This window comes from Budorcas taxicolor, chromosome 20 (assembly GCF_023091745.1).
Source record: "Budorcas taxicolor isolate Tak-1 chromosome 20, Takin1.1, whole genome shotgun sequence".
Classification (NCBI taxonomy): domain Eukaryota; kingdom Metazoa; phylum Chordata; class Mammalia; order Artiodactyla; family Bovidae; genus Budorcas; species Budorcas taxicolor.
The window spans coordinates 40,036,452-40,063,736 of NC_068929.1; the positions used below are offsets into that span (position 1 = coordinate 40,036,452).

The 27,285-nt window shown below is 48.3% G+C and overlaps 1 protein-coding gene across 1 annotated transcript; it reads left to right on the forward strand.

The window, feature by feature from the left end:
* The first annotated feature begins 1,103 nt into the window (after positions 1–1,103).
* Positions 1,104–27,167, forward strand: GDNF (glial cell derived neurotrophic factor). Its single transcript, XM_052659181.1, has 3 exons — positions 1,104–1,149; positions 5,633–5,809; positions 26,376–27,167. Exons 2-3 carry the CDS (start codon positions 5,659–5,661, stop codon positions 26,858–26,860), a joined length of 636 nt encoding a protein of 211 aa, XP_052515141.1. The 5' UTR covers positions 1,104–1,149; positions 5,633–5,658; the 3' UTR covers positions 26,861–27,167.
* The last annotated feature ends 118 nt before the right edge of the window (positions 27,168–27,285 follow it).

The window sequence follows — 27,285 nt, forward strand, 5'->3', positions numbered from 1 at the left end:
AGGGCACGTCACGGAGTGAGAGCCCTATAAATTCTGCTCCAGTCTCAGCGTCCCCTGGCAAATACTCGGCTTCCCTCCCTGGGCCGCTGCGCATCTCTCCTTCGTAGTGCTGGAGAACTCCGGCCAGCAGCAGCTCTCCTCGCCACTGCCTTCTGCCCTGCAGAAAAGCCAGAAAGCTAGACATCGAGGTGGAAGGAAAGCCTTCGACAGGCGCGAGGAAAGCCCAGTGCAGCTCTCCACTCGACAGAGCCCGGGCTCAGAGAGCTAGGCGTGAGGGCGAAGCCCGGCGCGGGCGCCGCGGTCAAGTTCGGATTGCCCCCTTCGGTTGGTCCGCGCAGAGCTCCGCACATTCCTCCGGATCTTCCCGGCGAGGAGGAAGCGCGAGCCCGGCCGCGTCTCCACGCGCTGAGCGCTCTCTCCCTGCACCCCGGGGAGGGGCCCCTCGCGTCACGCACTCGCACCCGGAGCCCCCCGCTTCGGGAGCTCGGGCGCCTCCTCGCTGTTCTCCTTCCCCTCCCCGCCAACGCCGCCGCTCGACCCCTCCCCTCCCGGGGCCCCGCGCCTCCCCTCCCCCACCCCGGCCCCCGGCCCGGGCTCTCCAGGACCAGCCTGCGCTCCTGGCGCCCTCATGTCTTCGCGGGACTCTCGGCGCCGGTTGACGTGGTGTCTCGTTCGGATTTCCAGGCCAGACCTCAGCTCCGGCGGCAGCATCAGCCCGGCCCGTCTCGTGCTCTCCGGAGCGGCGCCCCAAGAAGGCGCAGAGCGCGGCCGCCGCCGCTGAAGCGCCCGCCGCGCCCCGCGCCCGCGCGGCCCCGGCTGGGAGCGCGGCGCGCGCAGCCCTGTCACCCCCCAACCAAGGCAGCGGCGGCTGCTCGGACCTTGCCTTCTGGGGGTGCGGAGAGCCGGCGGGGGAGCTGTCGGCATCCCTCGCCCTTCTCACGGCGGCGGCGGCGGCGGCGGCTGGAGCCTTGGCCGCCGCCTCCTGCGTGCCCTCCCTGCCGGGAACGGCCCCAGGATTGCGAACTCGTGCCCCTAACCTGCTGGGCGGGGCTCCGCGCTCCTGCCCTCGGCCCGGATGGGTCTCCTGGCTGGGACTCGGGGCTCCTGGAGTTAATGTCCAGCTGGGGGTCTGCGGAGACCGGATCCGAGGTGAGTGGGGGAGAGGGCCTAAGGGGAGGCGGGCGCGGCGGGCTGCGGGGCGCGGCGGGCTGCGGGGCGCTGGAGACAGAGGGGGGCGCGGCTGGACCTCAGAACGGGCAGTGGGTCAAGAAAGAGAAGAGACTAAGAGGGAACCGAGACACTGGGAGGACAGAGAAAGAGAAGTTAAACTGGAGACAGGCTGGCCTTGCAGAGGGGCAGTTTGCCTTTCCACGTGGGCAAAGATCTCTGGGGTCCCTCATGCCTCTCTCTAGACCCCGAGGTATTCGACAGGGACAGTTTCCCTCCCCGACTCGGCGGGGCGCTCTTCTGTCAAGTCCTGGGAAGGTGCCGGGCTGGGATCGTCTTTGAACCCACCACTGCCAAAGTTGGGTCCTCTGTGGAGGCGCTGCTGCATAGATATCATTACCGGGGTGTAACTTGTTTTGGTCTGTTCCGAGGGAAAGTGTAGGCCCCGGGAGGGGCTGCTGCTAAAGGTGCTGAGGACCTAAAAACAGAGCGCTCACCTCCTCTGGAGCCGTCTTGCAAATCTACATTCCTCGCCCTTTTCTGAACCCGGTTACTTGCATGAGCCCGCAATTCCAACTAACCATCCCCGTCGAGGTTAAGCGAGGGGCTTCCGGGATAGCCCAGGACCTGGGTCTTCGTCTCCAACAGACTTTCGAGCCTCAAGGTCTCCCCTACGCCATCTAAGTGATGATTTGAATGGCCGCTTTTCTCCTGCACTCTGTGCCACCTCCCCAGTTAACATTCTCCACCACTACCTTGCACAACCTCAGGGCTGATTTCGCCGCCCTTTGGTTTCCAGCCCCTCTCGGGGCGGGAAATAACTTTCCGCGGACCTCCCCAGCCTTCTGGCGCCTCCCTGGTTTCGGCGGTGGCAAACCGGTCTGCAGAGCCGCCGCGCGCACTCAGGGGGAGCTGCCCAACCCGGTGCTCGCAAGATTTTTGCTCATTGGTGGGGGCAAACACAACTCTCCTGGGCGCTACCGCGGATATGTTAGAGCGCACTCGACTCTTGCACAGTATTTTCGATGTTCACTTAAGTACTCCAAGGAAGAGATGCTACTGCTAACCTCGCGCACGCACCTCTACCCGCAAAGCTCCAATGCGAGCTTCTGGGCTTCCGCCCATCCGCGACCGGGTTTGCACTGAGTTTCGCCATATCTTCGCTTTGGCAGGGTTCAGGGACAGTAGCGCCTTTACAACAAGTGTCAGGTGTCCGAGGAGCCCGCAGCGTCCCCAGCCCATTCTTGCAAGGGGTTCGGGTGCATTCTGGATCTGAAACACGGCCTCGGGCCCTTGACCCATTCCCAGACTGTCTGCAGAAAGCGTGGCTCATTCTTTTCCCTACTGCGGTCTTGGGCCCAACTGAGTAAGTCCACCGTCAGTTCAGGATACAAGGCACAGCTGAAAAGCAATACATCTTTCAGCAACTTCTGTCCGTATTCCGAAAGAAAGCCTCCGAGTTACAGCGCGCCCCCACCCATCCACTCCCGCCTCCCTTTTTCTCCTCCTGAGACCTGGATCTCGAGGGCAAACCTCCCAGCCTGCCAGACACGGGAAAGTGCGGGGGCACTGGCGGCGGGAGCGCTTACCCGCGGTGAGGCTGTCACCGAGACGCGGGGGAGGGAGGGGGAGTTCAAAAACCAGGTTGCCGAGAAACCAGCTTAAGTGAAGCGGGTAGAGAAAAATCCGGGAGAGAGGATGAAGAGCGGTAGGAGAGGATGAACAGCAGGGATGCTGGTGAGGATATCCAAAAGTTCCGGGGGTAATTTGGATTCGGAGAGGATTGCGGGGTGGTGGAGAGCGTTCGCGCAGCGGTTCTATACTTAAAGTGGCAAGGCAGCCGCCCGGCCGCGTGGGCGCTTCGGGACTCCGGCGGTTTCTGGTGCCCCCTGGTGCTGGGAACTCAGAAGCGCCCGGCGGCGAGTCCCGCAGTCCGGCTCCCTGGGGCGTCCGTCCTTTCCGCCCCAGGCCTGAGGATCACCAGGTGCCGGTGCCCGCGACCTCCCCTTTTGCTCTGCTGGACGCAGAGAGGGACCAGCCTGTGGGGTACCGGAACGGGTGCGGGGGCACCTAGCGGAGGAGATCGTGTTTATTACCGCATGTGGCAGTGCGTTGGGCAGTTGGCGCGCGTAGCAGAGGCTGCCGGTTGCGGCACAAACACGTCGGACAGATGTGCTTTGAGAAAGCGATAGAGACCGACAGGGAAGCCGCTGGGTGTGTTGGGGGTGGGGATGTGGGGACCCCACTGGAATCTGGGAAAAACCTCCCCTTAGACCGCTGTGAACGCTCAGCCTCCAGACTCCCTCCGCCCGGCAAACACCGGGAACTACAAAGCCGCTCTGACTACAGCCTGCGCGGGCGGTAGGGCGCTCAGAGGGAAGAAGACGCCCTTCTCGCCCGCGGGAGCTGGGCGAGCTCTTTTCAACCGGCAGAGGGCGGGGGCGGGAGCCTCCTTTGGACGAGGCGGGGAGTTTTCCTCTGTGTCCTCTTTTGCCAGCTTCGTCACACTTCTAATTGAGGATCTCCACGTCCAATTTAAAAAACCCTCCGCCTGCCAAGCAAAAAAAAAAAAGAAAAAAAAAAAAAGGAAAAACCCTCTTAATGAGGAAGGGAAACCTGGTGCCTCTGTCGCTTCCTGCCGGCGGGCACCGCGATTTGGGACAGCGCATTAACCGCGCGCCTCCCTGCCCCTCCGGGCAGCCAGACAGTTCGCACGCGCCGGCGATCTGGCACCCGGGCAAGGGGGCAGGAGGCCTCGCGTTCCCGCGTCGCCTCTGCTCGAGCGCCTCGCAGGGCTCTTTTTGCACGGCCTGGGTGAGGTGTTGCCTGGGGCCCCCGCGCCTCAACCCAGAGCCTTTCCTTTTCCCCGGCTTTGTAAACCAGCCAGGGGGGCATGGAGCGCCGGGAGCCTCAGGGTTTAGGAGTTCGTGGTCTCTACAGACTCCCCGAGCCCAACAGCTGCGTAGCGAACAAACAGACCCCCAAGGAATGGAAAATGCATTCGTCTCCGCAGCGGTGGGAGGTGGCGGTCGAATTAAACGCTTCCCGGGGTGGCCTGCACTGGAACCCCGAGGGCGTTCTGGGTAGAGATGGGGGTGGGGGCGGTTGCTGGAAGGGAGGCGGGAGCTCCTGGCGACTGATGGAGAGGAATGGGGTCGAGGTTTTTACTTTTACCTGGGAACTGCCTTACTCTCTTCCACTGAAAAAGTTCAAGGAGCTTTTCCTAAGAATCTGTTTTACTTGGAGGAACGGGGATAATCAACTGCACGAATCTCGTAATTTCCACTTTAGAATGCCCTTGGAAATTAGAACGCTGGCATTGGGGAGGCACCTCAAGGTGCCCGGGTCTCCCCCCGACCCCTTCTCCTTATTGCGTGGAGTTGGGCCCTGAGTTGAGAGTACCCTTTTTCTCACCCGCCCTCAACTGCGTGACCCTCCTTTCTAGGGGTGCGAGGATTGAGAAGCCAAACGGAGCCCCCTAAGAGGAACTGAGCCCCCACCGTGCGCCCTTTCCCGGTCTAGACCTTCTGGTGCCCGCGCTCCTGTGTAGCGTCCCCAACAGGGTACGATCGTCCAGGAGTGACTGTGACCCGGCGTGGGGAGCTCGAAACCCCTCTGCGAGGGGAAAGGATTTAAGGCCAGAATCTTGCAAAAATGTAAAAATAAAGAGGGTATTCGAGTACACCACGAACATTTTCAAGACCGAGGCAATCCCTCCCTAACTGTAACGCTAAAGCATTTATTGAACCCTTACGTTATGCGTGGTTAGGCCTTTTCCTATGTTAATATTCATAACCTTAAGAAGTGGAAGTAGTATTTTAAACCGAGTTGAAACTTTGGAAAGTTCAGGAGCTTAACACAGATATTCCTGGACAGCCTCAAAGTCTTTAAGTCCCCACTGGCTTCTTGTTCCGACGACAAAACACTAATTGAAATGGCAGGAATGAAGCTTGGGCAGGGTTCGTGGTGCCACTGAGCCTGCCCCGCTAGCTGAGGACAGGATCAGGACCCCGGGCGGGCTAGTCTCTTGCTTGGGTTCAGCGCTCGTTCTCCGGGGAGGGGTGGGGGTGGTCTGTGGGAGCTACTGGACGGGGCGGGAGCACAGGGTGAGGGTTGCCCGGTCGCCCCCCCAGAATGGGGATGGGATTGCGCGCCAGTATTGCTGTCGTCGTATTGGTACTGGCGGGGGGAAGCAGCCCTGCCCCGAAATCCTGGGATCCGATGGCGGAAGAAAAAAGCAGTTGTCTGTTGGAAGCCGGAGAGGCGCACCCCGAAGCGGGGACAGGCAGGGAGCTGGGAAGGAAAGAAGGGTGGGGGTGCCCGGGAAGCGCCCGGCCGCAGCGGTCCGGAAGGAGGGCGGTGCCAAGTCTGGAGGGGAGCCCCGGGGACCCGCGCGGGCCCCAGCATCCAGGCCTAACGTGCTCTCCCCGGTTCTGCGCCCCCGCCCGCCCGCCCGCCCGCACAGGTGCCACGGCCGGACGGGACTCTAAGATGAAGTTATGGGATGTCGTGGCTGTCTGCCTGGTGCTGCTCCACACCGCGTCCGCCTTCCCGCTGCCCGCCGGTAAGAGGCCTCCCGAGGCGCCCGCCGAAGACCGCTCCCTCGGCCGCCGCCGCGCGCCCTTCGCGCTGAGCAGTGACTGTAAGAACCGTTCCCTCCCCGCAAGGGTCACCCCACCCGCCACCCGCACGCACCCCCAAGTCAGCCCCGGCCGCAGAGTGGCCTCCCAGGGAAGAGCCGCGCAGGCGCCGAAGCCCCCTCCCGGTGCGCCGCCACCAACTGGTGCCCCAAGGCTGCAACACCTAGTCTGTGTATGGCACGCGCTGGCTTTGCCCAACACAGAGGGTAACACACTTTTCTGCTGCTCATTTAGATTCCGATCAACACCTGTTTTCCCCACCACTACCACCACCACAGGAAAACACACAGTTGTTCTCTTTTCTCTGCCTCCCCATCACACACACACACACACACTCACTCACTCACACCCATGTTTTGTTCCAAAGCCCTCTATCTCTGTTTGGGTGTGCCTGGCTGTGCTGAATTCTGAGAACAATTGCTTTTCCATCCTAAACTGCCCTTGCAAGGGAAGAGGCTGAGGTTTCACAAAACCATGCCAGAGTCAGAGAAAACACAGAAAGGCCTTGATTTCCAGAACAAGCATCTGGGCAGTGTCAAGTGTGTTCAGGAAAGTTCCGGTTCTAGAAAGAAAATGATAAATAGTGCTGGGCTGGGGCCAGGGGGGAATAACAAAAAATTGTAGTTCACTCCACACATGACAATGTTAACTCTTAAGACTAGATTATTCATATTAGAAAATAAATCTGTGATTTGCCTCTCGAAATGTCTTAGCAGTTTATCAGGGCATGTCAACTATGATTTGATATAATCTACCCTCTGCTCTTGAGAAGTTTATCTATTGCGTAAAGCAGAATATGCTTCATCACAAGTTAGAGATTACTGGGGAGGAATAGAAAATTTGCATAACCCCAAACTAAAGCAACAGTAAACCATAGCCATAACCATGCTGGCTACTCCCCATTTCTATTACCCTATTCTGCATTTGAAAATTATTGTGATCATAGGCACCACTGGAAAGGGCTCCAAAGTCAGCTGTATGCTGGAGTCCCCCAAACCTGTGGCCTTGGGCTAAAAGTAGCCCAGGAAATGTGATGTGCTTATCTTATGCTTGATTACAATAAAAGCATCTTCTTCCTGAAGTCCCAAGAAAAAGTGCATTTTTCTAAGACAAATGAAGTCTTCAAGAGTGACTTAGGGTTAGAGAACACAGTTTGATTCCCTTGAAACTGAAGTAACTGTTCCAAGAGTGTATGTCAGTTAGTTGTATAAACCTATTTTTAAAGGTTTTGGTTTCAGCCACAAATTTCTATCCTAGTGTGTATAATGTTTCTCCAGTAGAAACTTAAAATGCGCTTTAGTGCCATAGTCTTCAGAACAGTACCCATGAAGGCTAAATGGCTTTTCATTCATTCAAACAGCCTAGGTCAGAGGAACAGGAGCCCAGTGAAAGGTAATAGTTTTCTCACCAAGGCGCTCTGGAGGAAAAATGACTGTGCCTGATTATGAAGCTGATTAGTTCATGGAAATTTAATAACATATTAGTATCCTGTCTACCTAGGCTTATTTAATGCTGGCTCCTGCTTCTGGCTCTGCTTTTGGCTAATTTTGTCACCTCAGACAAATTACTTACTGCCAAACTCAATGAACAGCTTACAACTGTACAGTAAAGGAAGGCATTGCCAACATGCCAGTGACTGAGATTTGGCCTACCCCAACCTTCACGCTCCACCCTAACCTTCCTTTGGGAAGAGACTCATAAGACCCCTGCTTACTGGACTCACCTGGTGAGCTCTAGTGACTACTGGTGCTGGGCTTCACCCAGAGAGATTCTGATTTAATTGGCTTAGGGTATGGCCTGGGCAACTAGAGATTTAGGTGTTCCACAGGTGAGTCTAACGTGCAGTCAGGTGAATCCCTATGCCTTGATAATACCCTAAGAAAATCTGTGCCTCATGTAAGGTCCAGCCAGTCACAAAGCAACCAAGGTAACGTTAATCTTATTGATTGGGGTGGGGGGAGTTGTGGGGGAAGGGAGGTTTTTTTCAAAACTGATACTAAGTCATCAGTAGTATCAGTAGTATCGATGGACAAGATTCTGACTACTGTATTTACATTTGAACCAGCAGAGCACACCCGATTCTGTTTTATCTATGGGAAGACCCAATAGATCCTTGAAAGAGAAATGTTCCCAAAGAGAAAGTGAGCTGCATTCTAAGCCAAATTGACTTCTTTCCAGGTATGTTCAATTCGGTAGCAAGTTGTCAGTGCGGGGAAGGCAGGATAAAGACAATGTGCAGACTTTGAACACTCAACCAGTGTCAACATGCCCCTGTCACGGTGCTGACATTTATATCCTGCACTGTACACCGTGCAGTTAAGGCTTATGTAGAAAACATTAAGTCACTCATCATTTGAAAATAGAAAGTGCCATAAATACTGATCCCTCTTCTTGGAATGCTTGGAACTTAGTAACTGAGCAAAGGCTCTCTCGTGCTACCTGAGTCAGTCATTCTGTACTGTTCAAAGGGGGCTGGACTGCACCCTGTCTACACATTCCCCCTTGAGATCGCATGTATTCTGCCGGTTCTGATGTAAATGAAGCAGCCAGAATCTTGTTCCTACCATTATCACGTGTTGAACTAACCAAGCAGAATTCGTAACTGGCCCACTTGTCTGCACAGAGGTTGACGATAAAGTTCATGGGCTGTGGCTGCTTCTTGTAGCAGCTTCAAACTTGTCTAAACTTAAAGACGCGTGGTTTTCCTTTCTGGTCATCCAAGACTTTTCCGTTTCACCATCTTTGTTTTTATTTTATCATTGTGCTTTTTACCTGTGTCTTCACTAACGAGTGATTAGAGCAGGCCTGAGGCATGTAAAAGGTGAAACTAGAAGGTCTTGTGCACAGATGTCATGGCATTTTAGAGCTGAAAGGTAGCCCCTAAAATTCCCAGGCCTAAAGATATAAAGCAGTTTATCCAAAATGCCAGGGTTCCATGATGGCAGGAGGAAGATTGCTAAAGCCAGAACCTGAGTTTCTCTAAACCACTGAATTGCAGAGCGTTCAGCCTTGCTACCTAGGAGAAAACACTTTATATGGGAGGAAAGTTTTCAACTAATGAATAAAACTGTGTTGCACAGGGTTGCTTGAAGTTTTTAAAGGTTAATCATAGTCATATACCAGATCTCAGCGGTGCATGATAACTCTAAATGTGTTTCACAAAGCATAAAATGCATGTGCTTTTTAAAACTTTGTGATCTAAAAGCACTTATTCATTCAACAAGTAATTAATGTATGCCTGTGTGTGCCAGGCACTGTCCGAGGGCTAGGGAATCCTCAGAACACAGACAAAAGCCCCTGTCCTCACAAAATGTACTGTCTAATAAAGGTACAGGGTGTGGTGCAATTTGGTGGCATTGTAAACTAAAACCTTGGTCAGAAAAGGTGGCCTTTTTGTGTGACCGGAAATCAACTAGAAGAAACACTGAGCATTGCTAAATTATAATTGCAAGTAATCCACAATGCATTGTAATATAATCCATTCTACCGGTTTGGCCGCAAGTCACAAAATTTCCTAGAGAAACAGTCTTGCAAATCAAGCCATCAAGTTCTCAGACTAACCCACAAAACTGTGTAACCTTGATCAATTTGAGATATGATTCACAATATTGTGAAGCTGGAGTCTCTTCCCAGGTTGTCATTTCCCATAATCTGCAGAAGGGGGACACAGAGCGAGAAATCATGGAGTTTCAACAAGCAAGAGCTCAAGTTCACATCAGTTCAGTCAGCCTGGCCACTTAACTGTTACTTAACAGCTCCCAAACCTCAGTTTCTTCATCTGTGAAATAGGAACACTATTCATCCTGCCTCCCGGGGCTGCTGGGAACAGAGTTACATGAGGCAATGCTTCGTAAAGCCCATGCCCCATAAACAACCATCGTACTAGCCACGCTGCTCCTCCCAACACGCACCCGGTGAGGGCCTTTTCTCCCGTCCCAGGCTTTCAGTTCAGCCTCTGCCAAGACATTGCTCTAAATGGTGGAATTTCAAGCAGCTCAACAAAGTACAGAGAGTGGAAGAAATGCAGGCCTTGCGGGGAGGCTATTTTGGGCCCCACAGTCAGTCAGTTGGGCCAGCCTTGCGTGGGATTCTGCCCCCGGGTCAGCTCCCCCTGGCTCTTCCCAGGTTTCGCAGCTTCTTCCCTTCCCCATTTGCTGAGCCCACATAGTTCTACGGAATTTTTCCCACCAGATTCCCATGGTCATGTTAGGGAGACCCTCGTCCCCTATGGGGAGAAGGGAGCCAGGACACCATAAGATCCTTACATGTAAGGGAACAGGGAGGCTGTGAGCTGGAGGCTCCCTGTCTTGAGATAGAGCATTTCTGTTTTAAGTGATCCCACCTGGATATTTAATTCAAGCTGTTTCACAAACCCCAGCAGAAGACTGTTAGTGAATTTAGTAAACTTTCAGCCTGTTGATATCCAGCTAAGTAAACCTTCTAATGCAACAAGGTAGTTAAATGTTAGGCTTTCAAATCTAATGTTGTGTGATACAGAGTTCAGAATAAATAAGCACTGTCCATCTATTTTTTAAATTATTATTTTAGGGACTGTATGAACAGACAGTACTGTAATCAAGTCCCTAAGTTGGAAGGGGGCTCTGCCATTTGGGATGAGGTGCTTGGAATCAAGAAATCCCACGTCAGGCTTTTAGGAAACACTGATTCCTCACTCAAGATCTGAGACCAACATCTCATTCTGGCCTCAGTCTGAAGACCTATTTCAAACTGTTGCTGTTTAGAGAAATCTATTTCAGGCTTAATATGAATTGGCCAGTCTTAGGACCTCAGGCCGATCCAACAGCCAAAGAATTATTCTCAGAAGATTCTCCTTTCACTGATAGAAAAATAAAAGCGCTCTAGCATTTTCCCTTCCAAATGTCCCTTTCTTCTTGGTTTATTTAGCACTTAATGGTCCATAGCCTCTTTATTCAATTAAAATGTATTCTTTAATCACTTGAGCTCAATCAGGAAGCAAGTATTAAATATCTTTCATGCTCTAGGTGCTGTGTGGGCATCTAAAAGGCAAAATTGTGAACTTAAATAGCTTATGATCTAGTTGTAAACTATGGATAGGCAGATGGGTGGGTGGGTGGGCGGACTGTCAGTCCAACAGATAGCTATGTCTACCGAGGCATGTGCATTAGCTGTGGTCATGGTAAGAATTCCTAGGGATGAAGTCACTAGGATTTGGAGATCATAGCAGGAAACAATTCGGTGGAGAGGGAGGATTTGAGCTAGCACTTGAAAGATGTGTATTAAGAAAGGAAGGAAAAGGAAAAAGGGCACATTCCAGACCAAGGAGAAGCACAGGCAAGTTTGTGATCACGAAATGGGGAAGGCGCAGGTGGTGGATACAAGGAGGAGGCCAGACCAGTCGCCAAGTACTGAGAACAGGTGGCGGGAAGTGGTGTGAAATTTAGGCTATCTCTGTAGGTGATACCCAGATTATGAGATGCTGTAAAATCCAGGAAAAGAAGGTGCTTGCTCTGTTTCTGATGGCAGCGGGGTGCCACTGGGGTATCTCAAGCAGGCAGGTGGCAGCAAGTGGGATCTCACTGCTAAGCCTTCTTGCTGCAAAAATTATTCAAGCCCCAGGCTTCATGAATCTATAGCATAGGCATATTTTTCATTTTAAAGTGTGCCCTTATTTTTAAAAAGTGTCTAGGCATGGGCATAATTGAATCAACCTGTTAACAAGTGAAAAGCTACAAGTAAAAACTTAAAGTTAGTATCATACAAATGAACTTATTTACAAAACAGAAATAGACTCACAGACTTAGAAAACAAACTTATGGTTACCAAAAGGGAAAGATGGGAGGGGGTAAACTAGGAGTTTGATACTGGCAGATACACACTGCTGCTAAGTCATTTCAGTCGTGTCCGACTCTCTGCGACCCCACAGACGGCAGCCCACCAGGCTTCCCCATCCCTGGGATTCTCCAGGCAAGAACACTGGAGTGGGTTGCCGTTTCCTTCTCCAGTGCGTGAAAGTGAAGTCGCCCAATCGTGTCTGACCCTCAGCGACCCCATGGACTGCAGCCTTCCAGGCTCCTCCATCCATGGAACACTACTGTATATAAAATAGATAACCAACAAGGACCTCCTGTATAGCACAAAGAACTATATTCAATATCTTGCAATAACTTATAATGAAAACCTGAAGAAGAGTAGATAAAGAATATATATATCAACTATACTTCAATTAAAAATAAATAAAAACAAAAAATAAAGTTAGTATCATTATACCTCTTTGCTTTTCATGTAGTAACCCAATTTTTAACAAATAGGGTTTTTTAATTTATTTTATTGAGTATAGTTGATTTATCATGTGTTAATTTCTGCTATACAACAAAGTGATTCAATTATATATATATATATATGTATACTTTTTTATATTCTTTTCCCTTATGGTTTATCACAGGATAGTGAATATAATTCCCTGAACTATCGAATAGGACTTTGTTTTTTATCCATTCTATGTATAATAGTTTGCATCTGCTAACCCCAAATTCCTAGCCCATCTTTCCCCAACACCCCTCCCCCTTGGTAACTACAAGTCTGTTCTCTACATCTGTGAGTCTGTTTCTGTTTCATAGATAAGTTCATTTATGTCATATTTTAGATTCTACATATAAGTGATATCATAGTTGTTAGTCTTTCTCTTTCTAACTTACTTCACTTAGTATGATTGCCTCTAGGTCTAGCCATGTTGCTGCAAATGCCATTATTCCATTCTTTTTAGTGGCTGATAGTATTCCTGTGTGTGTACGTGTGTGTGTGTGCACACCATGTCTTCTTTATCCATTCATCTGTCGGTGGACATTTAGGCTGTTTCCATGTCTTGGCTATTGTGAATAGTGCTGCTATGAAAATAGGGATGCACGTATCTTCCTGAATTACAGTTTTGTCGCTGGATCATACAGCAACTCAATTTTTAGTTTTTTGAGGAAACTCCGTATTGTTTTCCATAATGGCTGTACCAATTTACATTCCTTTACCAACTGTGTAGGAGGGTTTTCTTTTCTCCACACCCTCTCCAGCATTTGTTATTTTTAAAATAGATTTCATGTATTGTCCTAAAATCGAGTAAGTTTGAGCTGTACTGGGTAAGAGATGTTATGTATCCCTATTGTACAGATGAAGCAATGAGACCTAGAGATTTTCTCAGGGTCACAAATTTAGTAAGTGATGAAGCCAGAATTCAAACTTCAAACTTTTACTCCCCAAACCAGTAATTTTGGCTTAATACAGACTGCACTCTCATATTAGTAGATTAAGAAAACACAAATCTTGATTTGCTAAAAATACATTCACTCTCTGAAACATGTATTTCTAGGAAAATCAATTAGCCGAAGCAAGGAATATTTTATTTCCTCCAGGCCGTTTCTTTGATCCCTGTTTGGGCCAGAGTGGACCTAGGGTTATTTTATTCATGGTACTTCAGAATCCAAATCAGGACATTTTAGAAAGAGAAATGTATATTTCTTCACACACTCCTAAACTATCAATGGTTTTTGCAATGAGGGGAGGCTCCCTAACTCTTTGGGACAGAGTGAGGTCTCCTCGAATACTTGAGGCCTTCAGGGGGGTACTTGTTCTGAGATGGCTTCTGTTCTGCCCAGGGCAGGGAGTGTCCACATGGGAAGCCAAGGACAACAGCACACAGCCAGAACAGCCGCCTCTGTGGGAATGGAAGTGGATTTGTATAAGCAGATCTTAGGTCTCTACTGAGAATCAACTGGTTAACTCAGTAGAGATAAAACCCACTTTTTAATGATTTTATAGGATAACTGAGTTGGAAGGCCTAGTTTTGAAAGTCTTAAAACTTTTCTTCTTGCAAACCTAAAAACCTAAACTAGCACACACTCCTAAGGTAACATCTATAATTTTCCAACAAGTTTAAATAGTTGTAGCAGAAGTAATTTCCAGACCATTTGGCAGCTAGACATGTGCTTCAATATTTTTGGCAAAACTTTGGAGCTGCAAATTTAGCTTATTTGATTTGTGGGAAATTATCCAAATGTATCAGCTCAAATACATTGATTTTTTTTCATCAGAAAAGGTCCAACTTCATTTTCATTTCAAATACACGTTAGTCTGCATCTATGGCAACCACTACCCTTTTGGATCCTAATTGTAAGATGAATAGATGGGTGGGTGCATGGACCGACAAGCAGGTCATGCCTTGCCATGACTGCCTGACCAGAATGAAATATGGAACCACCCAGTTTGATGTTTCCTGATTTATTCATATGGGACTTTTCCTTAGTAAAATATTCATAGTACAATGAACACCCACGGGTCTTTTTCACCAAGATGGATTTCTTGTTAGCATTTTGCTTCATTTTTTTTTTCATTTGAGAATTACTTTCAAACCTAACAATAAATAGTTTAGTGTGAACCTTCTAGGAGCAAGGACATTACCTTATGTAACCACAATTCAGTTCTCAGTCTCAGGAAACTTAACATTTGTACAATACTGTTATCCAATAGATAGTTCAAAATCACATCTCCTCAATTGGCAAGAATGTCCTTCATAGTTTTTCTCCTTAATCAGGGGTCACAAATTGCATTTGATTGTTGTGTCTGTTTATTCTCCTTTAATCTGGAATTAGCTTCCAACCCTTTTTTCCCCCTACAACATTTTGAGAAATCCAGGCTGTCTTGCCTGTGGTTCTGCAGACTGCCCCTCGGGTTGCATTTGTGGGATTGTTGGCACTTGATTAGATTCAGGTTCACATCTTTGGAACACTGTGTTCTTGATGACGTGTCTTCACATCGTGAGTCACCAGCACCAGTTTGGCCCAAGGAGCCTTGCACACCCGGACTGTCCTTACAGGTATCTATCCACGAGACAGTGCCTTGTGGTAAAATGAGTGAGATGGGCAAGAAGTGCATCTGTCTGAGGAAGTCCAAGGGTGATCATAAAACTGGCTGCAGGAGTATTTGTCTGTGGACCAGGCTTAGAATACAGTACATGTGGAAGTTATGGATCTGGACATGGATTCTTCTAAAATTCCCCGAAGACTCTAGAAAGTCCTCATGTACTGCCCCCTGAGGGATACATGCCAGTCTGAAGACACTGACCAGTGCCCTGGTGAACACAAAATATTGTTCATGGAGTCAGTTGAGGTTTGCGTGGTTAATTTGAGGGCATTCCTAGGAAGAGGGAAGAGGCAGCCCAGACTCCCAAGATGGGTCTGCTCCTTCTGCCCACAGACCACCATGCCAGGGCCCCCAGGCCTTCTGTTCTGTGGGACGCAGTGGATGAGCAAGGGGCCAGTGTCTGCGTCCCCTTCAGGGTACTCTGTCCATGAGCCAGCCGAGCTGATCTTCATGCTGCTTCCTCCAGTGTAATGTTGATGAAGGATCATCATCAGATGTGAAAACTATAGGATTTACTTTGTGGGCCATTTGTTAAATGCCTCCAGGCCCTAAGCTAAAAATGTTTCTCCCATTCCAAGTAATGCTCCCCATTTTAGGGGGAGGTCGGGGCTACACAAAGTTATAGGCACCTCAGCCAGACTGGACTTGGGAAAGCCTAACCCAACACTTACCTTGGGACCACGTGACCACTTCCTGCCAGTGCAGCGCACTGCTGCATACCTCTCCTGGCTGTGTCAGAGGTCAGGGAGGAGAAAAGTCAGGAGTGGAGGTTTTGAATGCAACTGGTTTTGAATGATTGTTGTTCAGTTGCTAAATCATGTCCGACTCTTTGTAGCCCCATGTACTGCAGCATACTAGACTTCCCTGTCCTTCACTATCTCCTGGAGTTTGCTCAAACTCATGTCCATTCTGTCAATGATGCCATCTAACCATCTCATCCTCTGTCATCCCCTTCTCCTCCTGCCTTCAATCTTTCCCAGCATCAGGGTCTTTTCCAGTGAGTCGGCTCTTCTCATCAGGTGGCCCAAGTCTTGGAGCTTCAGCTTCAGCGTCAGTCCTTCCAATGAATATTAAGAACTGATTTCCTATAGGATTGACTGGTTTGAATGATACTTATAGCTAACTACCTGAAGAGTCCTTGAGAGTCCAGTAAAGTCATTCACTGGGGGGTAGAGAGTCCCTCCTCACTCTGATGGCAGGAATCCATCAGGCAGGCTAGAATGATAGAGAACACTTCCCTTTCATCCTCTTTATTCTCCTTTCAGCTTTTCAGTCCTTCCTCTTCTTGCCCAGGTCTCTCCAGCCCTTCGAGTTCCTTCTACCTAATGCCCAGTTAATAGCTTCCCAGGTGGCTCAGTGGTAAAGAATCCTCCTGCCAATGCAGGAGACCCAGGTTCAATCCTTGGGTCAGGAAGATCCCCTGGAGAAGGAGATGGCACCCCACTCCAGTATTCTTGCCTGAAAAATCCCATAGATAGAGGAGCCTGGTGGGCTACAGTGCATTGGGTCGCAAAGAGCTGGACATGACTGAGCGACTAAACGACAGCAGTGCTCCGCTGGCCCTGTGGGGAAGGGCCCAGGAAAGTTGATGCAGGCCCCAGTGTAATTGCCAGGCCTCTCGGACTGCAGACAGGGCCTTCTGGGAAGGAGGGAGTGAGCTTCCTTTGCTTTGCAGGTTCCTCTGGGGTTTCCCCTGAGAAACCACCCACCTTTGATAACACCACAAGGGATTATTTTCTCTTTGTGTGTGCTTAGTTTCACTGGGTAACTTTCTCACCCTCCCCATAAAGTGTTTTGTAAGGACAGTAACAGGGCCCCTGGTGTGCACTCTTGAGCGTGAGGTGATTATAGCTGGCTGTGGAGTGCTTTCAGCTCTCACCAGGTATTCATGGATTAGCTGACAAATGGACACCCTACTGGGTGTTTTCCTGACTTAAAAGCAGAAGAATGAACATTTTCCCCCTCAGGGGAGCCATTTCTGTATTACCATAAAATTACTAACATCACTATAATAACAGCATGGACCACATAGGTGGAAATCAGAGCAATTGGAATCTGAATAACAAAATGAATATAGTCCATCTTTCCTGAGTGAAAGTTTTTGAGCTATTTGTATTCATGGGGTAATTTCAATTATAGTGATGATGTTTTCTTAGTTAAATTGTAGGATAAATAGTCAAGAAATGGTATTTCTAAGAAGTATGTGTGATGTTGGTCAAAGTAGGTGGAGATGGTAAATAAAATGGCATTTTGGTTGGGCAAAGTGGCCTTTAACAGTATACCCAGAACTCCTTTTTCTGAATTTTGAACTGGTTGGTCTTTTCTTCTGCCTTGAGAGGATCCAGAAATACTTTTTTAAACGACAAAACACTGGTGTTTTTATAACACATATACTTTTCAAATAAACCCATGTCATGTTTTATTGCCAGCCAACCACTGGTCACGAAGAGAATACACCAGTAGCTCCAGCAGTGGTCACAATGACTTAGTAAATGGCTTCAGCTGGTGACTGTTCATAGAATAGACGCCATGGACCCTTCTTGAAGTGACCGATGGCCTATGTAATGCTAGGTGAATACCCTGTCCGAAATAGGGAGCCCAGGGCAGTCATTACATAGTGCAAGATAACCTTGGGAATCTAGTGCTTAGGGACCCAGGGGCGCTTTTTTAAAATGCTTTCAATTGAGTGGCAAAATCAAAACTTTTAAATAGCAGATGACAGAACTTTGAATTTTTCGGAGAACTGGAACATTCTCCCGGACCAACATTGCACATTTCAGAGGTCACGGAAGGTCAGATTAAAAACAAGGTGAACAGTTTCCAGGACAAGCTGTGGGACTCTCACAATCCATTTGGCAGCGGTTGCTGTGGATGATTCTAGCCTCCGAGTTCTAAGACCTAAGCATGTTTCCTTAAATTGTAGAATAAACAGTCCAGACATGGTATAGCTCATAAGTATGTGTCACGTTGGTCAAAGCATGACCTACATATGACAGGAGCAGCAAAATCATAAATGAATAAAACGGAGATTTTGAGAACATGTTTTATTTTGAAAAATCGATTTTGTTGGCCATTTGGGTGAGAAGGGCTGGAGGAGCATAGCCTGTTGGTGTCTTTGTGCTCTCAGAGATGATGGGCTCCATCTCTGCCTTTCCAGGTGGAGACTGAAATGTAAGGCTGCCTCCTGCAAGAACCTGGATGTTTTGAGACGTAGATACATGGCCCCCTGTACACATCCCTTCACCTCTCCTAAAGACGACATAGGAAGGTGATTTGATGAGTCGAGAGGCACTTGGTTATTTCAAAAGTAACCAAGATGTTGAGATAAGAGGCAAACAAAAAACGTTTAGGGCTGCTAGAACCTCTTGTGGGGTCTCCTGGGGCCACGATGGTGGCGGCTGAGCAGAATGGCGCTGGGACATCAGCAGAGGTGGTCCTCTCCCTGATGGGGGTGACTAGAGATGAGTGTCGGGCACGGGCTTCCCACCGAGACTCGTGACTGTCCACATCTTAGGGTGTCAGCACTGGGGAGCCCCCCTCCCACCCCAGAGGGATAGGCGACCTCAGAAGGATTGCCTAGTCCAAGGTTGCAAGGCTGAGCAGGGACTGACCCCAGATGGAATCCCGGGCTCTGTCCTCTCCAGCTCTGCAGTGAGACTTTGTCACTTGGCGCCAGTGTGAGTTTGAGGAGCTTCCGGAGACTGGGCCTCTCTGTCTGAATCTGCCACCGCCCTTGGCTGCCGGTTTTCCGGTTTTTACTGGGAAACTGCCAGTTCTGCCTTGGAGTGACATGCAAGACCCAGGAGCTGGGAGAGGTGCCCCTGACCCGCATGCTTTTCCCTTTTTAGAGACAATATACTGAATTCTGTGGCCATGGCAGCCTAACTTCAGAATTTACTTAATGCACCTCCATGCCTGCCGAACTTTCCAATAGGAAGTGTGTTTCTCCCTGTTCTGAATGTGGTAAATGCATGCAGGTGGAGTCAGCATACCTTGCTCTCCTTCCAGAGTAAGTTGCCACAGGCTGAGAGCAGGCAAGCTGCACCACCGTGGAATTTTTACTTAAAAACAGATGGGCAGCTAGGAGCACTGGAACCAGTCTGAGATTTGAAACCAAACCCACTGAGTCCACTTTTATGAGCCATGTGACCTTGGGCAGATAGATATTTATCTTCTCTGAGCCTCAGTTTCCTGCTCTATAAAGTACAGATACTATGCGACCCCTGTTTTAACCTTGCAGGGATGTCACTGGGGTTCAAGTTCAGGTTGGGACCTTTCTCTTGTGACTATTAAGTACACCAAGGAAGCTATCGCTTATAATACAGGATGATGCCATTTGTAATATGAGGAATTTTAAAGGTGAGGCTCTACCATGTAGTTCTTATTTCAATATTAGTGAAAGAAAATCATGTTTGTACATTATTGAAAAGTAAAAATAACATTCTAAAGAATGACACTAGTTGGGAATTCTCTTGAGAGGTTATATAAATCTTAGGCTGATCTTTTCTTTTCATACAGACGTGCACGTGTATATGTGTTGGTTTTTCCCGGATGACTCAGGGGTAAAAAAACCCACCTGCCATTTCAGGAGATACAGGAGATGCGGGTTCAGTCCCTGGGTTGGGAAGATCCCCTGGAGGAGGAAATGCAACCCACTCCAGCATTCTTGCCTGGAGAATCCCATGGACAGAGAAGCCTGGCGGGCTACAGTCCACGGGGTTGCAAAGGGTCAGACACAACCAAGCACAGCATGCAGACTCACATAGAAGTGTATGTATATATGCACATACAGACGTGTATACATGTGCATGTGTATACACACATACACAGAGAGAGAACTTCTCTTTTCATATACTTGGTCTACAGAGCAGTTTGTACTTTACCTGGGCTTCAGGTGGGCAATGAATATCAGAGTAAACGTCCTCCACTGCCAAGGGGGTTTCCACTCGCCTCCTTTTGTAGACCGTCTTTCAGGGGAGGCTCCACATGTGAGGGTGGGCTGCCCAGCCCTGCAGTGCCCCCAGATGCAGCATCTTAGGCCTCGTATCCCGGGTCGAGCCCACCCCAGAACTGGGCACTACCTGGAGCGAGGGCACCCAGATGCTGGTTGAAGATGCACGTCTCACCTGTGTGGCCCTGGCTTAGGCCGTAGGTCACGTCTGTGGAGCTCAGCGTATTAACTCTTGCCCATCCAGTACCCAGCAGCTGGGTGATTTCCAGTGAAGCATAGAGGCAGGAGCCCCAGAACAAGGAACATCTCGGTCTTCTCTCCAGCACCCCTGCAGCCTTGAGGTTGGCTCTGGCCTGGAAGACGGCTCCAGTACAAGAGGCCCTCTGTGGGTACCAAAGTCCAGGCCCCTCTTCTCTGGGCCTCACAGAGACCCCTCCCACTCTAGGTAAGGGGTCACATCCTCTCTGCTCTGTGCACAACCTTGAGCTTGTGGGCTTCCTCTGGGGCCCATGGGTGGAAGACAGGCTGAAAAGTGGCTTAGAAACCCGGCCGGGGAGAGGAGGGCGACCATCCAATAGGAATATAAAATGACCTCTTTGATTAAAGTAGCATTAACCTGTACTCTTTTTTAAGATAAATCTAACATTTAAAAGAAAACTTTGTCCACTAAATGCCAGCCTAGCCAAGATAATGTTTTGAATTATGTGCTTTTTAGTTGGGCTATTACAAGGAGTATTCCCAGGTCTCACCATTGTTCCTATAAAAACTCAATTAACTTTACAAGATAGTCAGTATCCCAGGCCTTTGTTCCTGGGGTAGCATTATTGTTTTTTTCCCATAATTGAGGAAGGCTAAGTCTGGGTAGTGAATAGTTTGGTTTGTTCCCGGAGTCTGGCCCAGTACAAGGTTTCACTTGTTTAAATAACATTGTTTATATGAAGGACACATCAAAGTTTAAATATTTTAAATAGAATAATGCCAAAATATTTAGTTGCACACTAAAAGGATGACTTAAATGCATTTGAGCATTCTGATTTTTCAAAAATTTTAGCTTTTAGAAGTCCATGTTTTCCAAGATCGAGCCTCCAAGTGGGTCTGGGAAATGAGCAAGTGTTTGACCTGTTTTTTCAAAACAATGCTTCTCTTTTGTGGTTTGCAAGTATTTTACTGTCAAAGTTCTTACTAACAAGGGCCATTTGTGTAGCTGACATGCTGCCAAGCCCTTTATAGGATGAAGAAAGTGATATGACATCAAGTCTTCATTTGGGGAACTAATCCAAACACAAGCCCCTTTCTTTCCACTTTGCTCAGTGAATTCCAGGAACATGGAGGCAGCCATGGTTTCTTGGTTCCTGCTGGGGAGTTTACTTGCCTGGGCTGGGTACTGGGCCTCTGCAGGATGCTAAAGATTGGCTCAGTGAGGTGCATGGCTCCCAATGCACCCCACAAATACCTGGTGTTGATAAATGGAGGTCTCTCTAGTAATGAACTCAGTCAGCAGCAAAAGGCCTGGGATTAGGAATTTTCCATTGGAAGAGACAGGCCTCTTTGCTCTGTGGTTTGGAAAATATCATGTTGCCCTTTTCTAGTTTCCAAAATTCATATCCATGTACAACTTTCAGCATAAATGTTTATTTTTTACTCTATTCTTCAAGAAGGAAAAGAGGATGGGGAGGGCGGAATCCCTTCAGTTTAATTAAAATTGCCTATGTCCTGAACTTGAGGCTTAAATAAATATTTCCACCTTAACAACAAGTTATGAGGGAGATGTCCCAGGAAAGGAGAAGTTCTCATAGCGGTTCTCTTCAGTTTAACGCAGGGAACACGGATTGACTGCTTCCCCAGTGTCAGAAAGACTTTTAATTCAAGTTTAATGATCCATTCACTACCTCACCCTAAAGCATAAATGATCAGTGAGTGCATCCACATGGCTACACACATCACCCCAGAAGGCCAAGTAGAAACTAAAGAAAAAGGAACTAAACATTCTCACAGTAAAAGATAAGTATGTCCCAGTCATTACTGAGGATTGCTTATACTAAAAACTCATTTGCTAATTATCTGAAATTCAAACTTAACTTGGTATTCTATATTTTATCTGGCAAGCAAAGCCAGTGGACAAAGGCATACAGTCGGAATGTCATAAAAAGGAGGGGCACTATTTTTCCGGAACTTTGAAATTGTTGGGCAATTAATAAAAAACATTATCAATGCTGATTCAAATCATCATTATAACTCTAGTAAAAAGAATGTAATTTATCATGATATATAAATTAATGAGTCTAAACTAGTATAAGCTGAACTTTTGAACTTGAATGTTTTCCCGTTTGTTAAACTTTCAGTAATATTTCATCCTCATTTCTGATTAATCTTTAGTTGATTCTTAATCAGTTTTAACTTCCATGTTCCCAGATTCTTAACTTAATGATCTATTCAAGAGTTCTTAAAGAGAACCAGGGACTTCATCATGTGAATCCTTTTGTAAAACAAAGAGTCTTTTAGAAATTTGAAGCCTTTTTTTTGTTGTTGTATTTTGACTAATCACTAATTTATCGGGGCTTCTTCCCTTATGGCTCAGATGGTAAAGAGTCTGCCTACAATGCAAGAGACCTGAGTTCGATCCCTGGGTCGGGAAGATTCCATGGAGGAGGAAATGGTAATCCACTCCAGTATTCTTGCCTGGAAGAGCCTGGCAGAGAATCCAATGGACAGAGGAGCCTGGCAGGCTACAGTCCATGTGGTCGCAAAGAGTTGGACATGACTGAGCAACTAACATTAACTCATTTCTGATTAATCTTTAATTGATTCTTAATCAGTTTAGTTGATTCTTAATCAGTTTTAACTTCCATGTTCCCAGGTTCTTAACTTAATGATCTATTCAAAAGTTCTTAAAAAGAACTAGGGACCCCATCATGTGAAGCCTTTTGTAAAACAAAGAGTCTTTCAGAAATTTGAAGGCTTTCTTTTTTTTGTATTTTGACTAATCACTAAGTTATCAGTTAGAAATTCAGACTTCTGTTCAGGTTTTTGAAACCAAGCATACCTAATTTCCTCTTTTATAGCTTATTGTTGAAAAAAAGTCACAAATAGCAGAAGCAACTCATTTGTCAAAATAAGTAGTTCATGTCTTTAACATCGAGTGATTTTTTTTTAATTTTTTAGGGAATTCCCTGGTGATCCAGTGATTAGGACCTGGTGCTTTCACTGCCATGGCCTTGGTTCAGTCCCTGGTCTGGGAACTAAGATCCAGTAAGCCCCACAACACACCCCAGAAATAATTATTTATTTATTTATTTATTTAGGAAAAGAGAAGGAAAGGAAGGGAGAAAGGGAGGGCAGAAGGAAGGAACAAAGAAAGTTGGAAAGGAAGGAAGGAAAGAAGATTCCTAAGGGACTCCTGTAGGAAATGGTTCAGAGGAAATTTCGAATTCAAATACCCTCCCACTCTCCCAGTATTCCTTGAGAAAACATTGCTCCCAGGAAGCCAGAGCCTTTCAGAATTCTCGGAACGAGGTGGGCTTTGAGAGGTGACACTGTAAAGGTGCGGGGGAAGCTGGCAAGGGGGGCAGCTCTGAGACAGTTATTTGCTCTCAGGGAGGAGAAGGCAATGGCACCCCACTCCAGTACTCTTGCCTGGAGAATCCCATGGATGGAGGAGCCTGGTAGGCTACAGTCCATGGGGGTTGCTAAGAGTCGGACACGACTGAGCAACTTCACTTTCACTTTTCACTTTCATGCATTGGAGAAGGAAATGGCAACTCACTCCAGTGTTCTTGCCTAGAGAATCCCAGGGATGGGGGAGCCTGGTGGGCTGCCGTCTATGGGGTCGCACAGAGTCGGACATGACTGAAGCGACTTAGCAGCAGCAGCAGCAGCAGCAGGAGATGACTGTACTTCTGGGCACTGGGGCTGCCCATGAGATGGAGACTGTGTATTTCGGAGCCTTTCAATTCATCATGGTGTGGCTGAACTGAAGCCCAAGTGTCCCCTTGAGAAATGAAGGACTCTCTACCCTCGTAAAGTGACCTAAGTTGTTAAATTAAAAAAAAAAAAAATCATTGCCGGCCTCCAGGGACCAGATCCTATTGTAAGCTCCCAGGATCCATTGGTGAACAAGCCAAGCAGAGGTTCTTGCCTCCTGGAGGTGACATTCGCTCAGAGAAGACAGACAGCAAATAATCACCATGGGAAAAGTTCGACAGTGTGCTGGAGGGGGTCAAGGATTATGCTCTGGGGGGAAGAGGGCAAGAGGATCTGGATTCGGGGTTGGGAGGCACTGAATTTGAAACAGGGAGGTCAAGGTGGGGCTGGGTAGCGGTGACTTCTGAGCAGACTTGAAGGGGATGTGAGTGTGAATCACTGGGTTCTCTGCAGGAACAACATTTCTGTAGAGAGGGAACAGCCAGCAAAAGGCCGAGCGCCTGTTTGTGTCTGATGTGTGCGGTTCTCAGTCATGATAATTTTGCACCCAGGGGACATCTGGTCATATCTGGAGACACTTCCATTTGTCACCGTTGGGATGGGGGTGGAGGCTAGTACAGGCGTCTCCTGGGTAGAGGCCAGGGATGTAATTAAACATCCTTAAACGCTCCCACAACAAAGGATGTGCCAGCCCCAGTGTCAGTAGCCCTGAGGTTGAGAAACCCTGTGTTTGAGGAACAGGGAGGCGGCGAGAGGAGCTGGAGGGGAGGCAGTAAGGAGGGAAGTTGAACACGAGGTCAGCGGTGACAAAGGCTGGGACTGGGGTGGAGGGCGGGGGGCGTCAGGGAGGGCCTTGGGCCAGTGTGGACTTTGGAGGGCGTGGAGCAGAGGAGGGACATGAGCTGCATTCACAGTTTCAAGAGCATCACTCTGGCTACCAGGTGCAAGGCAAACTGAAGGAGGGTAAGGGAATGCAGGGGCTCGGGTCTGGTGTGATTATCCAGGCAAGAGGCGACTGGCCAAACACCAGTGGAAGCAGCTTCGAGACCTCTGTGCACAGAACCACCCAGTGCCAGATTTTAGATTTAGATTTAGAATTATGAAATTCCATACCATCCCCACTCTTTTCATTACTATATGTCCTATATTTTGCCCTAATATAGATAATATTATATATTAGCTATCTATCTGTATAGACAGGTAAGAAAGAGAGATCGATATGGTTAGGTTGCCTTAGTTGAAGTATGTCTTACACACTAGGATACCTGATACCTGTTTTAGCAATTCGTTCATAACAAAACAATTTGACATGGGTTAGGTACAATGTAATCCTCTGCTTTACCATGGTCTTGGCAAAAAAAAAAGTTCACTCTTGCTAACAACTCTTTTGGGGTATATTTTTCTAAGCAATGTATAACCCTAAACATTCTAATTACCTGAAAATGGGATCATATCCGACTCTTTGTGACGCCATGGACTCTATGTGAACCCACCAGGTTCCTCTGTCCATGGAATGTCCCAGGCAAGAATACTGGAGTAGGTTGCCATTTCCTTCTTCAGGGATCTTCCCACCCCAGGGGTCAAACTCACATCTCCCACGTTGCAGGCAGATTCTTTACCATGTGAGCCACCAGGGAAGCCCTGAGAAAGGGATGAGGGGAGCATAAAAGGTCTAGTACCGAATACATGGACGTTTGAATTACTTTCCTCTTTTAGAAATGTATTCAGTTGTTCAAATAGTTTCTCTTCTCTTACCTGATCAGCTGAAGCAGATGCTTGAAATACAGCAAAAATGCCCAAAACCCTTAAATTCATGCATTTGCCCAAAGGTCTCCAACACCCTGGAAGCATCACCTCAGTCACTGCTCCATGTGATCTTCCTAAGGCGCGTGTCTGTTGTCCTGTTTGCAGCCAAAGCCAGTGCAGGACCCCACCTCCCTGTCCACAGGCAGCATTGCATCCCATGTATTGCTGTGATACATGTAAACATCATCTTATGATCTGACCTTGTATTTTTAAAGTCCTGCTAATCCAAGGAAGTGGTACATTAGTCTCTTTATTAGCGAGCAGTGGGCTGTTTTTCAGTCTCTTAATGTCTTTTAAGGAAGTTTTAAAATATAGTTGAATTCAGGATTTTTTCATGTGATCTATCCAAATGGGTCTCCTTCCGAAACTCAGCAGGGCAGAGGTGTTAAGTCAGGGTGGAGTTCAGGGAGGAACACTTGACATTACAGGTGAAAGCAGCATTGTCTTCCAAGATTAATCTTTCTTTCACCTTCTAAGACAGGGTTTCTCAAGGTATGGTCCAGGGACCACCTACCTCAGAAGTCCCCCAGGGCTCCTTAAACTGGTGCAGGTTCCCTGGCCCCTTCCCACACTTCCCCCTAAGGGTCGGCCAGGTCTCTGCATTTTCCCCCAAGTATCCCAGCACAGTCCTACCCACACATTTGAGAACCCCACTGCAGGCTACCGTTATCAGAACAAGAAATGACTCTCCATCAGCATCTTGTTAAAAATGGCAGACGTCATCCGAGTGGAAATTCCATTTCTAAGGATTTGTTCTTCGCAAGGAAGTGTGTCATTCCCCGCCCGTGTTAGTCTTGAATTTCCTTCCTGGGAATCTTGGAGGGAGCCTTTTGGCCTTTGTCCTTGGGGGTGTACAGTGGTCCCTGAAGGGGTCGTTTCGCCATGGGCGGGGGTTGGGGATGGGGCATACTGGGTCGCCTTTGAGAGACCGATGTTAGAGACTCCTTGAAATGGTCGTCGCTCTTGCCCCATGTGTCCGTCTCTGTTTTCTTGTTGCACAGCAAATATGCCAGAGGACTACCCTGATCAGTTTGACGATGTCATGGATTTTATTGAAGCTACCATTCGAAGACTGAAAAGGTCACCAGATAAACAATTGGCCGTGCTTCCTCGGAGAGAGCGGCACCGGCAGGGGGCGGCCGCCAGCCCGGAGGGTGCCAGAGGGAAAGGCCGGCGTGGCCAGAAGGGCCGAAATCGCGGCTGCGTCCTCACCGCCGTGCATCTAAACGTCACCGACTTGGGTTTGGGCTACGAAACCAAGGAGGAACTCATTTTTAGGTACTGCAGCGGCTCCTGCGATGCAGCCGAAACAATGTACGACAAAATATTAAAAAACTTATCCAAAAGTAGAAGGCTGGTGAGTGACAAAGTCGGGCAGGCGTGTTGCAGACCCATCGCCTTTGATGACGACCTGTCCTTTTTAGATGATAACCTGGTTTACCATATTCTAAGAAAGCATTCCGCTAAAAGGTGTGGATGTATCTGACTCCGGCTCCAGAGACCGCTGTGTATTGCATTCCTGCTACAGTGCAAAGAAAGGGACCAAGGTTCCCAGAAAATGTTTGCCCAGAGTGGAAGATGAGGACCAAGGAGGCGGAGGAGGAGGAAGTGGAGGCAGAGGAGGAGGAAGGCAGCCATTGTGGGAGCCTGGTGGAGGGAGATCCAGCTACAGAAGGCTGGACAGGAGAGAAAAGACAGCCGTCCGCCTTCTCCCGGATGGCAGCTGACGTCACCGGAAGCTCAGGGCTGGTGTCCCTGGTTGGGTGTTGCCATCGTTTCATCTGATACAGTCCACCGCCATGGGTCACGGGCGCAGTCGCGGATGCACTTGAAACCAAACCAGTGTATCTCCTGTGGTTTGCTTTCACATGTCTAGAGACACCAGGGAAACGGTCCTCCTGGTGTCATTCC